The sequence below is a fragment of the Opisthorchis viverrini genome (genome assembly GCF_000715545.1).
Source record: "Opisthorchis viverrini unplaced genomic scaffold opera_v5_11, whole genome shotgun sequence".
NCBI classification, from domain to species: Eukaryota; Metazoa; Platyhelminthes; class Trematoda; order Opisthorchiida; family Opisthorchiidae; genus Opisthorchis; species Opisthorchis viverrini.
In genome coordinates, this window is record NW_008751667.1 from 1,202,637 (window position 1) to 1,219,232 (window position 16,596).

General features: G+C 45.6%; 1 protein-coding gene across 1 annotated transcript in view; it reads right to left on the reverse strand.

The window, feature by feature from the left end:
• T265_01050 (hypothetical protein) overlaps positions 1 to 16,596 on the reverse strand; it is a gene marked incomplete at both ends in the record, with an annotated part of 46,481 nt that overhangs the window by 9,505 nt on the left and 20,380 nt on the right. The window contains 5 exons of the mRNA XM_009164993.1: positions 509 to 586; positions 2,648 to 2,864; positions 2,970 to 3,593; positions 4,556 to 4,691; positions 11,027 to 11,258. Of these exons, the coding sequence (XP_009163257.1) occupies positions 509 to 586; positions 2,648 to 2,864; positions 2,970 to 3,593; positions 4,556 to 4,691; positions 11,027 to 11,258 (1,287 nt within the window). The remainder of the gene's footprint in view (positions 1 to 508; positions 587 to 2,647; positions 2,865 to 2,969; positions 3,594 to 4,555; positions 4,692 to 11,026; positions 11,259 to 16,596) is intronic.

Sequence of the window (16,596 nt, forward strand, 5' to 3'; positions counted from 1 at the left end):
TTACAAACTTCCGGGGCATTCCTTGGTGGGCAAGCGTCTCAAGAAGAACAGACCGATCAACCGAGTCGAATGCGCCTCGGAAATCCAGGAATACTAGAATCGTGGGTCGCTTATACGTATGGCGTTGTTCTAGCACCTGACGCAGTGTGAAGCTTTGGTCAGCGCAACCCCTACCAGGCCGGAATCCCGCTTGCTGCTCTCGAGTCAGCATCTCACGAGCCACCGTAAGGCGACGAAGCACAATTGACGCCAATAGTCTCGTTACAACCGGGGTCAAGCTGATCCCCCTGTAGCTGCAAGTACGCATCGTGGTTTTATCCGACTTAAGGGGCGAGTCCATACAGGCAGATATAATCCAACCCTACCTATCTTCTGGTGCAGTCAACCATTTGAGAGTTTCTTCATAACCCACTCTATCTTCATGAAGATCCCTATTAGCAACATACTTTTTGAAGGTTTCTTGCTTCTGTAGTCACGCAAACGAAGTACGAGAAACACATCCACTTACTGCCAGAAGATGTGGGCTCCTTCTTGGATCTTCGAGTACCGGTGGACTCATCAAACAGTATTGGATCGGTCGCCAAGTCTGAAAGTGTCAAAAAGGAAAGAGAGTAAGTCATTCATTTGGAATTTTATGTCCTAGGGACAACTCACAACATACAGTGCTCCCACATGGAGGGACAACCCAGGTGAAAAACAAATCAGTCGCCCTAAGACTGGCTCCTATGACAAACGAACGATGAATCCTATCATATCTGAACTGCTCCTGTGTTATCTTGAACAAAAAAACAAAGTGTCAGAACCGTTCTGTCGAATATGTGGACTTTAATCACAAGGCCATTAGGAGAGGTGTGCTTTGAGGATGCTTGTAGACAGTATCCCACAACAAAATGAAGAACACGTGCCACATCGATCTGCACTCACTCAGTTCACCACCAATGCTCACTTTCTTATTTAGCCTTGAAGCACTCAGCATATGTGTTATATTGAGTCTCCGATAAGTGGCTACACATTTTCTGTTTTGTTATTCGCCTAATCTCAGTGCTCGGGGAGGAAACCGATGGCAACCTGCTATTTTTATCCAACTCTGGCTTTTACATCCATTTCAAGCCCGATATTTGGGTGGGTCAACGTTTTGTACGGTCACTCTGAGGAAGGGGTCATGAACACGTTCTGTCGTCCCATAAAAACGGCTCCAACCCGTAGTCTCCTTCAGCTTTTCACATCCATTGGAGAATGAATGTTCCAAAAATGTGAACAGGTGTCGAAACTGACGTGGAAGTTCAAAACAATAATACGTATGCAGAGATACCCAACTATTGGAGGTTTACTTCAAGTAGTAGAATTCCGCAGACTGAAGTCGTGCAAATCGTGCATCGTTTTCAATACTGTAGCACGTATTGGTTCATCAAGAATAGACTGAGATCGTATACAAGTACAGACAAGTTGTTTGACAACATGTTTTAAGGGAAAGGAGGATCTCTTGGTGTCACTCAGTAAAACACCGGTACAGCAAAACAGTCACTTCGCGCACACACACACATACACACACACAAATGGACAGTGACGCTTGCCGTAAGGTCCACGTACATAGTGCAGTCCAATGAATGTACCTGATGGCAGTCTCATGACGCAGCTGTAGCACCTTTCGGTGCCTGGTTGCCTGTATTTCCTTCCCCCTGTCAAACTCTTCCCTTGTCTCCTGCTGTTTACTGCGTTTACCTCATAGACTCTATATGCAACTGTAATCCCTCTGACTTGTCCAATCAATTCGGTCAGCCATTCTTTACGCGCGCTTTTTGACCATTTTGCGTTACCACGTGTTGTACTCAGGCGCGTGTCGCAAACTAAGATCGATTTGCCATCTTCTCCGGGCTTGCTTTGGACTTGCACTACTTCGTGCAACAGTTTGGACGGAAACCCTCCCATAACGTATTTTATACATGTAGTATTGATAAATCTCAAGAATCCACAATTTCTGGCTTGTGATTTTGCGCGTCACTCAAGTGGGCTTTCCTGAATACGTCGAAGTATTCTACACTGCCAAACCTCCCGAAAGAAGCATGGGATCCGAGATACTGCCAGGTTGCCCAAGCCTAGAGGCAGTGAATTCGTACCCCAACCACTGAGCTATCTCGAGCTCACATGCTGAGGTCAACACTAGTGAAACACTGCAACGGGGTGCGTAAAATATTTGCCATCGATGAGCAGCTTGACAGGTCTTTTTTCAAACGAAAACGAATTCAAAAGACATTCGCCTCGGATGGGCGTCTCCAATAGGGCTAATCCAGGTACCAGACATACCACAACAGGCTGTGTGCGGATGACTTCAGACAAAGCGTATACGTTGCGTCTGATCGCACAAGCCGATTGTCGGTGATTCCACATAGGTAAACAGGCCTCTATATTGGTCGATCGGTGCACTCGCCTCCGCAGGACAAAGTAATACGAAGCTAGTCGTGTCCGGGCTGCAGCAAATCGACTGCAACCTGGTGTTAACACATTCCTACAACGATCGGGAACGCTTTTCTGTCACCCGTGTAGCTCATCTTAGTATGTCACCACTTGGAAAACCCAACAAAATGAGCAATTTTCGTGAAAAAGTGCAGTACGTAGGATGGAAACACCCTAGTAACAAATAACTTACGGCTCTGGAACTTGATCTCACTGAAAAGCATCCATTCATCGGCAAAAAAGGCCTTTAATTGAACAACCCGGCCTATCCGGTCGTTCAAATCGAGTTCAATACTCATCACGCCATTTGTTCGATTGTCAGGCAAAAAATCTTGAGCGATGACAGGTTGCCCTGAGAAGAGAATTCCACGTATGCTGAACCGCAATTCGATACGACGCGGTAGGCGAACCTACAAAAGGTAGACGGAAATTTAGTGGCACTATTTCTATTTTGAAACCTGACTACTGAGCCTTAGTCAGTAGCCGATAATACATTCCATCAAGAAGGGCCTTACCTTCTCCCGGTAGTTATTCGATGCGTACAGTTTCAGGCGTTTAAAGCTACGGATCGTAGTGAACCGGAACAGCATATCGACCACATCTTCTCTGCCTTCTGTTTTTGACATCCGCCACCGATCTCGATGCCACCCAACGAACCATCGATTAGACTCTTCTGAAGATCCACCGCGGACGCTAGAAGGTATGGAGACAGAGGTAGCCATAGGAGTTGGGGCAACGTTCTGCGGTGCTATTCCAAGGTCAGTAAGACAGCCTAAACCCCCGTCCAGAAGGCTTCCTGGTTCAATTCGGTAGCCATCATACGACGTGTCAGAGAAAGCGCTGCCGCCCCCAGCTTGATAATATCGAGTATGATTGTCTTTCGTTCGATCATTTGGAGGTTTCAGTAGGATGTTTGAAGAGGGAGGTGCGTGGTACGGTGGGACGGCAATACTCCCCTCAGGAATTTGGTACTCAACAAGGTCATCTGTAGATCGACATCCATAGGCCTCCAGCCGAATACAAACAAAGGCGGGTGAATCACGATATGGATAGATTCGTATCCACCGAGCAACCACCGGGGGGTCCAGAACCACAAATTTGGGTACCAAGGCTGAGCTACTACCCAGCAGTTGGGAAGTCTGATGGAAGAGAAGGGGTTGCGAAAGGAGAAAACGGATGAACCTGTTTGTGAGTCAGTGCTGGAGTTACAACAAAGTGGTCATCACCACACAAGGTTAGAAAATGCGGCTTCAGTGATAAACGGCGTTCATAAACCATTCAGCACAGTCAACCCCCCATACTGAAGTCTGCTCGCTATCAAGGAGTAAGCTTTGATTAAACACTTTGGATATTCATTTCAGATCCATGACCATCACCAACACAAACAAGCAGCCGCAATGTCGTATCAACTAAGCAGTCATTAAAAACAGTAAAAAAAAACAGTTGAGCCATAATCCACATAGGTCAAAGGATCGTCTGAAATAGGCGAGTCATACACGGATCGATCGAACCGAGGCGTAAAAAAGCAAAACAAAACCACATTCAAGAAAAGCAGTAATAACAGTAAAAAAAAACAGTTGAGCCATAATCCACATAGGTCAAAGGATCGTCTGAAATAGGCGAGTCATACACGGATCGATCGAACCGAGGCGTAAAAAAGCAAAACAAAACCACATTCAAGAATGAGCTACGTCAAACTACTCCATAGATATCAATGTTGGAGTGGCTTCGACTAATGCTTTAAAAAAGCACTTGCCTGTACTGGTCGCAATTGACGGTAAGTACGCCACTCAGATTCTGTTGATTCCCTTTTGTACCTAATGAAAAAGTGTGGCGCGAATCTTGAACCCTGAAAGAGAAGAACCAAAAAATAACTGTGTCAGAAGAACGGGGAGGACGGACAGGGGATAACAACGGGAAAATGCGCCTTTGCATGAAACCGGGAGCTTTTATACGAAACTGTGGCTGATTTTGGGACGCAGTTATCGATTTTTTTTCGAGTGTTCACTCTTCAGAGTGGATTATTATCCTCTCCTAATCAACAGGGGAAGATTTACAAAAAATGGGCGGTGACATAAGTTTGCAAACTGCGTCGACTTACTCCTCCTTCAACTAGCAGACCGCTGATGACGAGTTTGGTGATCACATTAAGTTCGCCCATATCCACTTGGACAAATTCATTCAACTCAGGACCGACTCTGTTGCGTGGACACCAGGCGGAGTCGGTATTTTCAGTTCTGAGTGGGGAAAAAACAACGGGACATATTTTTTTAGAGAAGACCCAAGATGTGGAATGTTCACACTGCACTGACTCATCATTAACACCCTATAAGACGTGCTTTGGAGTCCGGCCGAGCAGGAACAGGTGGGCTTCAAAATGGCGTCTGTTTAGTCATTCAGTTGCACATCCATCGAACAGCACAACCCTTGGAAGAGAAAATCTCAGATCCTGTGAGACTTGGTTCGAAAATGTTACACATTGAAGGGAGAACCTCCTAACACCCAACAGAGACCAATCAAGAGGCCATGAAAGCAAAAAATCCAACGTGGACGAGAACACAAAATACACGCACGGGTCCTTATTTAGTTGCTACAAAAATTTCCCGCGTTGCAGCTGAATTTGTTTATGAGGTGTTTTTGGGAGTAAAATTTAATTTTCCTCCGTATACCACACACACACACAGTAGTCGTCCTGAAACGTGTCCACCAAAACACTATTATGAGGAAATCCCACACATTTGCTTAGGATATGCAGTATTAAAGGATACATATATGGAAGTTGCATGACCGAATCGTGTGTTACCAAAATGACACCAGTTAGTGGCACATTTAGTTGGCTTATGTCCGCTAACTGTCTACAGAGGAGTGGGCTCGTAGGCCAAGCAAGTAAATGGAGACGTATCGGTTTAGAAAAATGCAACCAAACGCTACAGCATGCCTCCGTCTAATGAAATGATTTTCCACATGTAAAGACTATTCTTTATGAGGCAATGGCGTTTGTATGGAGGACCTTAGTTAGTGTGTTTTCACATCTCATGTTGATGTGAACAACGCGTGTACACAGTTTTGAAGCCGGCAGCCATTTGCATGGCGTACATAAGGTAATTAGAAACCGAGTAGGAGAGACGCAAATAAGCGAGTACCATTGCCTGCATCATTTCCTGTGTTGTTTGTTCATGATTGTACAGTTCATTCCAGAAAAGCTTGAAACATGCCGCACTCACTACCTGTTAGTTTCATACAACAGCACCTGCCACATGATTCGCATAATCTAGCGTCGTCAACCGCCCCAGCCCTCGTAGCTCAGTGGTTAGAGCACTGGTCTCGTAAACCAGGGGTCGAGAGTTCGATTCCCTTCGGGGGCACTCACCCTTTTCATCCCCGAGACGTAAAATCCTACACCGAAGTCTGCGTCGGTTGTGTTGCAATGCTGGCGCTCATTTTCAGTGCGCCGTGCTCCGAAGCGGTGACGAAACGTTTGTAAATCAGTTGCCAGGCTCGGAGAGTGGATCAACAGCCACCTGATCAATCACCAATGATCTGCATCGATTATGAAATTGGAAGGTCCCATGGACTCCTCCACTCCCATTCTGTAAGGGAAGTTGCGAATATTCAACAACTGGGAGTCTCTGTCGGCGAAGAGGGTCTCCGGGCAGTCGTACACAACCATCCAAACTTCTGGGTCAGCTCCACTCAGGTATGCTATATCCATGGAGGAGGATCAGAACGACTCTTACACGGTCGGATTTGATTTAGCTAGTCTGGACGTTGTTCGGCCTTCATTTCAGTTACCCTCAAAAGTGTATGTATGGTCTTGGAAGAGAAATTCGTAAACCTGGAAATTCGACTCAGTTCATTGCAGAGACCTATTATTCTACGTTTGCTCACCACTACTCATGAGTAGTGTAAAAAAATAAGGCACATTTGTACCAAGCCCGTCAACTTTTCAGTTCCACACACGCGATGCGCTAGCCCACAAAAATACTGTTTCAGAGACTTCCCTCGTTGCGCAAAGGAACGTCACTTGTAGTTCATACCTGTAAGACTGCAGCTATAACATCAAAGTGGAGAGATTACGTAACATAAATCACGGTGTGCTTCCCATCACGATGACGATCATTTAGCTGGGACATAGACGGTCGCTTTGTACAGCTGGAGATTTAACATTTGGAAACCAACAAATAGAAGACAATATGTGATCGACTGATACATTTGTGGTATATGTGGATTAGTGCTAATCGCGCCCGTAACATCGTAGGTACCCACTCCGCCGTCCGGCACTCCCAGTATTGATCACGAGCTCGAAAAGCTACTCTGTTGGAAAAATTCGACATCCCGACTTGGTGGCAGTTTAGCATGGAAGCTCGGTACACTTATGGTAGAGGGAAGATGGTGTCTAACACATTTTCAAGAGTGTTTCATCTATCCTATAGACCAAAATCGACTTTAACGCCAAGGTGGCAACCCAGCGTGAGTAACCGGGCATTCTACCCGCCTATATGAACTGCTCACTTCGCGGACCTCATCACCCGTGACGCCTACGCCGGATATCCGCACTCTACCGTACCTACCACCTTCAGACAGCAGATCTCCGATGTTCTCCACGGCACTGCCCATCCCAGCTCAATGTCTGGCCTGGTGTGGATAAGTATACACGCGTGGGCTGTTCCTCTCTGGTCAAAATCCAGCGCCACTCTTCCTCTCCCATTGGTCACTTAATTCACGTGATCCCAGATTAACCTTGTTATCCTTCAAAGGATTATCTATTTCCTTATGACTGTCGGATGCTACACCCAGTTACCTGAGGCCATCTCTGTACGACACGAAATCGCTGAGACCAGTCTCTGAATATTCAAAGAACGCTGGATGGCCATGTACAGCTACCCGGAGACTGTCATCGACGATTGAGGCTCCAAGTTACACAATATTTTACTTTGACCCTTAAGAAGCTAGGCCCTCATTGGATCCACACTAACACCGACGACTTGTAGGCAAACAGTATGATTTGAAGATTTCATCGTCAGCTTGAGGTACTATCCACTGAACCAACACCATTCCTGTGGTCCTTTTAGATATCCGTTCGAAGCCTAGAGCGGACCTATAAAGTCTCTAGTGTCGAGCTGTTTTACGATCGCCTCACAGATTACTTTTGACGTTTGTTCCTCTACGAGGCAACGTTCGCCAAGCATCACCCTGCCCGATTACGTATCTTTCGCTCTAGCGACGCCAGCCCTTCTAGACGCAACGTTTTCATCCGACATGCACTCACGCATTAATGGAAATCATGAACTGCTGACGCGTCCATTGAAAGATCCTTTTAGGGTAACCCGACTCATGGAAACGTTTTTTTACCGAAGAGCGTTTTGGATGACATGAAGTTATCAGCAATGACGAACTTAGGTCACCCACCCTAGAGGCGCCTGGCGCCTCGAATTCTGGGTCTGTATCAACGTCCATGCAGGTTCAACTCCTGCAGTTGTATCTCATCCGACCTTGCTAATTGAGGTCACATATAGCGAGTACCAGTCCTCTCTTGGGTAACACTGGTTCTGGACGTTATATCCCTTACCGTCGACGCTTCACCGAAAAATATCTTCCCAAGCTGTTCAGTGTTATCCTGTATATCCCATCTTGCATATGGTATTCCAAATTCCTTACAAAGTGACCTTCCTTTCTAGTCTCTTCGCTCCATTTATTGTTCACTTTCCTGATGTTGATTTCTCGAGTTTCCAAAAAGCAAGAAGCCGTTGTTCGTGACAAGAACAACTTTGTTCCGATGTCGCGGTGGGTCAGTTAAGCACCACTGAATTCTTCATTGTACGTGTTGATGCGTTCGGACAGGCCGTCTAGAATCCAGAAAAGACAATCCCGTAGTGATATAGAACCTAATGTCTGCAACTACGAGAAGATCGCGCCTGCTGTGACATGGTGCTTTCAGGTTGGTTGGCCAAGCACAGCCAACCCATCCACACGGTGCAAATAACTAAATAAGCTAAATAATCCATTATCAGCCATGGTACCATCTCAACGACTGCGTAAGCAAGACCTCCGATGCCCCCGACCGCCAGACAATGAGCATCCCCGTTTTCTTCCGCAACAGATTTTCACTGCCTGGTCTTATCGAAGGCTTGTCCACCTAGTGCAGTCTTCTAGGAGGGGTAGTTTAGGTATTGTATGCTTATTTGCCATTTCCAATGAATTGACTTTGTTCATATCTGTTTGTGCTTTAACGTGCTTTAATCCCAACTGAATCTCTCGTTTATGGTGTTCTTCAACTGAGTGTGCTGAACAAAGCCTGCCTGATTGTTCAGTTGGAAGTACGATATTCGAGATGTCGCAGTATATTTTTTATAAAGGAAACTACTTATAAGGTTGCTGAAAACTCGTTGACAGCCCAGGACCGGTTTCACCCTTCTTGGGGCTCATCAGCTAGGCGCAGTCCCCCAGCTCCGTCAACCTTATTCCCTACTTGAATCCAAATTGGACTGATTACGACAAATACACTCAGTTGCGAATCAATTTGGTTTTCACCGGAGACCCAAATTGAATCTCTCGTTTATGATATTCTTCAGGCTGCACAAAGGCTGCCTCATTGTTAAGTTGGACGTGTGATATTCGAGAAATCGGAGTCGTGTTCCATCGGGAAAGTGGGCAGTGGAATCTCGAATATCGCACCAAGAGGAACATGAGGTGGTGGCCTTTGTGCATCATATTCAGTTAAGGAAGATTCAGCTGTGATTCAAATGAGACTCTGTTAAAGTTAAATTGGTGTGCAAATGAGTGTAGTTCGCAAATTGCATACGATTTAGCTTCAAGTGGAAAATAAGATTGACGGAGCTCGGGGAGCTGATGAGCCCCAAGAAGGGTGAAACCGGTCCTGGGTTGTCGAAGAGTTTTCATCAACCTTGTGAGTAGTTTCCTTCATGAAAATATACTGCGATATCTCGAATATCGCACTTCCAACTGGACAATGAGGTGGCCTGTGTGCAGCATACTCAGTGGAAGGACACCATAAACGAGAGATTCAATTGGGATTCAGTTCAGTCTGTCTCTGTGATCTTTTCGCAGGAATGGAGAGAATAAGGTTATCGGCAAAAGGTCGCTGGGCATGCACAGGACCTGTTCCAACGAAACCCAGCATTACTTCAAGGAAGGGGATACCTTCAAACTGTGCGCCTTCCTAGATGGAAATCACGTGATCCTACTTGCACCTGGTTGGAGACCCTGCAGGATATGGCATGCAACCGATCCTAGTAAACTGTCGCTTCTTAATCGAACTGTTCAGCCCAGTTTGTGTTGGATCAATTCTACTGCTGACTCGAACATTATACTCAGATGTATGCTCCAACCCTTCAAAGGTCACAAGACTCTTTGCATATCGATCTTTACTAGAGCATTTGTCCTGCACGAATATACGGCGGTTGGGCACAATGGTGACAACGGTGACTATCGCTCAATCAAGGTCATCCCTCAAACTAACGGTCCAGCACCGGATAGATTAGTAGACCAATGCACAATCACATTGGTCGAAACTCGTCCCAACCGCAGCGAGGATTGAACAGAGTATGGATCTGACCGAAGCAATTTACAACGAAGATGTTTGTCGTTGTGAATGACTTTGTTGACCTGTTCGCTGAGCTACCAACATTCTTCTCAATAGTCGCTTTGTTGTTAGGACAGTGACGAGTGTGACGAGATGAAACGCCAGACAGGTTCACATTATATTGATCTGTTGGTGTGTTCCAGGTACAGACGCATACTCAGTCAAACGAGGAGAAAAATCGATCATAGCTCCCCGGGGCAATCGCAGACAACCGAAATTTTGTCAGAAAGACCCGGGAAGCATTTCGTGCTTGCTACGCTTTTAGAGCAGCAACACCCCCGTCGAGTAGAATGTCTCGATTGTTTGTTCATGTGTTACGTACCCAGTAGGACTCATCCTCATTAAATCACGTTTTCTTCAAGCGAAATCGTTCAAATTTAAATGAGGACTATCTAAAACCAGTGGTTTAAACCTTGAACAAAACTAAATAGTTTAACAATTCGGTTATGTCAGGACGCGCCCAGACATGAAAAAAGTACATGTGCAGAAAGTGACGCATCCCCAAGGTCACCATCGGCACGACACGTTCGGAAAGTAGGTGAGTTGGCGGCTCTCACCGAACACGGCTTAGCAACATACGACCAGCGTAGTGGGTTTGAAAGTGCTCACGGCCGGAACACTGGCTGTACAGAACGGACAAGTGAACGACCATATTTGACCATTTAGTCATCCTATATATTTACGCAGACGCTCTGTATGTTTTGTCTTGACAATACAGCCGTGTCCCGAGTTCTCTGTCTTCTCCCTATCGCGTAGTCTGGCAGGCTCAGTGCAGGCGTAACCCCAATAGACGGCCACCCACAATACAACAGATTAGTACTGTCGGTTGAATCTGTAAGTACAGTTACACTTCTTCAGTTCATTGTAAAAAAAAGCACTGTCAGATCATGACCCTGTTGCTCAAAGGCACTTGTGGAATCAAACAACATGACCAGAAAACAAACGAGCATGATGGGAGAGGCTACTCACCGCAATGCGTCGGCTGCATATCGTCGAGATCCGGTGGTGTCAACCTGTTCGCTTGTGGCGGTGAATGCTGTTGAGGGAATGCGGTACCTGTCCGAAAATAGCGACTGAACGCAGGCACTTTGTTCGGAGTTGATCTGCTCGCCTACCGTTTCTGCACTCACGAGTAGGTTGAGAACAGTCTGCCAAAGTACCAAGACGGCCGCCAGGGTAGTGGTTGGGAAACCGCATACGGCTGTAACCAATTTTGAAGAAAAAAAGAACAAATTAGCTGTGTAAACAGAGCCAACGCAAGAAAATCACTGTGAACATTTCCCCTGGAAAAATCTAGAACCATTTTCAGACTCGCGAGAAAACACGTGCGTCCAAACACAAGCACGTACATTGCTTGTGGACGGGTTTTTCGCTGACTAAAGTTCATTCTTCCGTGACAGACAAGAGCGAGGGGGGCTAAAAGATGAAATAATCTAATTTTTCGGAATGCCATCCATCTAATTCACTGACGATGAACAAACAAACCTTGCTGTTGCTGTTCCGGCGGGTTCCGAACAAAGAATCAGTCAGGCGAGAAGCACTCGTTTACCAGTTTGGCTATGGTAAATAGGATGAACCCGAATTACGGGCAGGGGGGTGGGTGGGAACTTTCAATCACCAACAGAGTCTAAAACATCCGAGGAGTTTGGCCTGGATGCGAGGGTGCAAAGCTTGTTAATCTTGTTTCCTTTGAGACTGGACATTTTCTGATACGGTTCATGACATTTTGGAGTCGGGGGTTGTAAAACACGAACAGGTTCAGCTGGAGCTGTATTTATTGGACTTCCACACTGAAAAGGTTCTGATGAATTCATCTTGAAACCTTCTGTTTTCGTTTTTGAATACTCTCTGAAAGTCGAACACCTTCGTTTATCTGATATACCCTGGTTCCAAATAATCATTCACCGTTCTTTTTATCTCATTCGAATTAACCGGTGGAAAAATCGATAGTTGGAATTCAAGCTGACTTAGATCAATAACTTATCCGTTTTATTTTAATCCCTGTTTTTGAGCAATTTACATAGGTCGAGTGAAAACCATCAGCTCTTGTCGTGCCCTATGCTGAGATAAAGGGAAAAAGTCTTACCTTGAGAATATCAGGGGAGATTCGAACTCTCACCTGTTTGGATGGTGCGAGTTGGATACTCGACCACTCGGTTGTGTATAGCTAATCGGCAAAGTGACGCGTCAAACCAGTGATGCCTCCCTCCTTTTGATCCGCGTGCTCAGTCATCGGCTATCAGAGGAGTATGGACACGTTCTTTGAGACCAGCTCTTAGGCTCGAACGCTATTAAAGTCATAAATGCACCTTGTCGGTAATCATAGGCATCAGTCGCGACAGATGCCAGATGAAAAAAACTCACCAGTAATATAAGCCCATAACCGAGTGTCAAAATATGTGAGCACAATCCATTTGTCTTCCCTTCGGATTGGAATATACCCAAGTAGGTAATTAAAAGTGACGTGAGTGTGTGTGTGTGTGTGTGTGTATCCGTGCTGTGCGCCGATATAATTGGATTAAGTCCCCACCCCGTCGTCAGTATGGACTCACCTGCTGGCGTGTCTCAGTAATTAGTAAACAGTTGCAAGGTTTCGGGAAAAGGTGGAGACGCTGTGTGTGTGTGTGCGCGCGCATTTGGATGAGAAAAAAGGTACTTGTAACGTGAGTGACGCTTGTTGCTGGCACAGCTGAGTCATCCGAGCAAGGGAATCAATCATGATTTGTTGGTGAATGTCATCTCAATATACGAAAGAGAAAAGTGATAAAACGAATGTGAGTACAAAGTTTATGGAGATAAGCAATCGCGTGGGGAGAAGATACTGAATGAAGTAAGCACCCATTGGATTAACGGCATATCCAAGACAGGGGGTTACTGGTTTTATGTGAACTGATTTTTTTTCTAAATTGGGACTGTAGCTGCCGCTAGGAAAAACAAACCGTTACTAAGATGATGACTAAGATGATGAAGGTGGCATCGATAAAGCTTGTATCGATTTCCATCAGATCACAAATGTTGGACAAGTTCAATCGTCCAGCTATACGACTGTTTCGGTGAATAGCTGCCATTCATTGCCAAAGAACACGATGATCGTCCGAGTTTGGACAGGAACAGCCAGGGCGGGAACTCTGTCCACGGATCTTCTAATCATTAGTTCGCATCTTATCCATTGGATAATCCCGCTTCCACTCAATTTGTTGGTTACACCAACCAACTCCGTTAAGCCAACTCCATCTACGATTCACTTGGCTATCCAGGTTTAGACAGGAGTGACGAAAAGGCATCGATCACGCTTGGACCCCCTCGACCATCAGCTCACATATGATAAACTGTACCATGATTGTGTGGGTTGGTGTCAGCGAATCCGTAACGAGGCAGTTAGAAAGCGCGTTTTCGGTTGTGCGACGGGTACTTCCATTAAAGAATGTGTCCAGCATCAGGAGCTGTGTTGGGTGGGACATGTGTTGCGTATGCCAAACCATCAGTTGCCGAAGAGAATGCTGTTGTCAATACCCAATTCAGAGTGGCGTAAACAGAGAGGTGGTCAACCCTTGACTTGGCAGAGGAGTATGAAGGAGATCACCAGACGCTTGGGTGCTGTCGGTGCTACTCGCCTTCCAGGATGGGGACCGCGTGATCCTCACTGTGCCTGGTTGGAGACACTACAAGATATGGCCGCCAACCGATGTCAGTGGCGTTCTTGTTGTCAGTTTCTATCCAGACCACCTGAGTGAATGTCTGGAGGTGTAGGCACCTCGGAATGATTGTGGTAAGCTAGCACTAAGTCCCTCCCCCGTCCACCTTTACTCTTTTCTTTACAATAAGGCTTTCAAATAAATCATGGTTGTACGGCAGTGAAGCATCGGTGCTGAACACTGATGTCATGCTGTCGATGATGATGGTGTGTCTAGCAACAAACGGTGAAGTTCCTTGAGAATGCTGACGGTTTAGGCGACCGCGTTCAGTATTTTAGATAGTTTGGGTAGCTGGAACCGTTTTCCGTTCCAAAAATTCTTTGCCACTGTCCGAGTGGTTTTATGTTTGACAAACCACGTTTGACTTGGTTCTCCAACACGCTCCAACTTGTTGAGTCAAGGATGTCACAAGGATGTCACCCGAGGGAGCATGGTCATCTGTTTGTTGAGTTGGGAAATTTGATTGCAAACGGTTTATCACCAGCCGAGGTGATATCATCAGTGTGCTGTTAGGGAGCGGAGTGAAGTGTGGCGGTATAGTAGTGAGTGCACGTTGAGCACGCCCCATTCCCTCACAACGTGTCGATGATGTCATCTCGATTGGTGTTGAAGCGTTCGCAATCAAACCACCCAGTTCAGCGAATAAACCAACGCCATCTAAGCTACCAATGTAACAGTGATACTACTTATAGGGAGGCACGCGAGTAGTATGTGTTGTTCGTGGAATTTCGCTTTGCGTCTTTTGAAAAGGGGAGATCTGTTGCGGAATTTGTGAAGTCACTTTGTAACATTTGCTTGGATTTGAGCGAGCAATGATTGGAGTCAATGAATCTCCAGGAAAGTCCAAAAAGACGCGTTCAGGAGAAGATGGATGTCCAGTTTTGTAAACAAGATGCAAATTAGAGTTTTTCTTCCTTGTCCAATGGTCTGTAGCCGGTCAGTTGGCATTTTCAAATAAATAACTCCGCAGCAAAGGCCTTCTCCCTTTCACCGATATTCGTCTTACCGGCAACCTGTTCCTGCCTGCCTGCTTTCAGTCATTTGTCTCTCTGTGTAGGTGTTCTACCGCTTCCACCAAAGTTGATGACCTTCAGAGCTTGTTGGAGCTGCATCCGCCACCCGTCGTTCACTCCACTTGTCCTCGCGAAACCAGCCACTACCTCAAAGTGGCTATCTCGAAGGGTACTCTGTCCCTATTCATTCTTTCCTAGGACGGTTAATCTATGAAACGCATTCCCATCGTTAAAATTCTACTGTTTTTAAATCACGAGTTGACATTCATGTACTGTGTTGGATGCATCGTGACTCAGTATCATTTTTGGTGTTTCTGTACTTTATAGCCAGCCTCCTGACTTTGCAGTTCACCCACCCCCCCCTCTACGATGTCATGTATTCCAGTAAAAAAAGATGGCTTTGTGAAATTCCAGCTGAGTATCATGAACAAAGTAACATTTTCTTTTTGTGAAACAAGAAACTGCCGCTCCACACCATAGCTCTACTGCAAAAGTCGAAGTGTGGGAGGGAAAACGAAATTGCAAAATGGCAGTCCGTGACAAACAAAACCAGAAAATTTCATGAAGGAAACTACTCACAAGGTTGCTGAAAATCCGTTGACAGCCCACAACAAGTTTCGCCTTTCTTTGGACTCATCAGCTAGGCGCAGTCCCCGAGGTTCCGTCAAACTTATGATCTACTTGAATCCAAATTGGACTATTTTCGAGAAATACACTCATTTGCAAATCAATTTGGTTTTCACAAGAGACTCAACTGAATCTCTCGTTTATGATATTCTACAAGTGAATGTGCTGCACACAGGCCGCCGGGCTCTCGAAGAGTTTTCAGCAACCTTGTGAATAGTTTCTTCTATGAAAATATACTGCAATATCTCGAATATCGTGCCAACTGAATCATGAGGCGGCCTATGTGCAGCACTTCAGTTGTAGAATATCATAAACGAGAGGTTCAGTCGAATCTCTCGAGAAAACCAAATTGATTTACAAATGAGTGTAAATCAGAAAATGTCTACAAAGGAAGCACTAGTACAGTCAATTTCCAGAAGCAGGGGCTTACTCCGGGAGAGGGACCAGCTTGAACCAACGCATTTACACCGAATAAGTTGCAAACTAAGTGCTCGTGAGAAGTTTTGTTGTTTTGACATCGCCTCTGTTTCATACAGGTGTCGAGTCCTGAAACGGATATGATACGTACCGTGCACTCTTGTTCAAGGTCATTATCACTTGTCAAGGTGTGATTATCGAGTATTCGGTCTTATTATATGACGTAATAAATGAATAATACAGTAGTAGTAAATAGATAATGCATCGATAATATGACGGAAAGCTCTGGTTTGTGCCACAGGGAATCTATTCGCCAGTTCTCAGAATCCAGCGAGCATCATGAAAAAGTTAGTAGCACAGCATGGTCAGACGATATCTTCCGAACTCTCGCGAGTGCTGAAAAACATGTTGCCTTGTCAACAAAAATGGTCTCGTTACTTTCCGAATACGCACACACACACAAACAGTCAGCCGAGGCAGTACACACACAGACCGTGTCCTACACGCTCAACATTCGACACAAATGTATCAAAGATCAGCCAAATTCAACTGCGTGGTGGTGAATCGAACCAAAACGTTTTGGACAATCACACACACACAATAGAACAAAGATGACAACAAAAACAGCAACGACAACCAGATTTTGTAACATCGGACCGAGATTCGGTTCAACATCGGACCGAAACAACATTGTTACATGTTCCGTGTTACACATGCGTTCCAAAGGTCAGATTGCGGCTGGATCGGTACCGAGCATTCTAACCCCTAAACACGCATTCCATGTGTA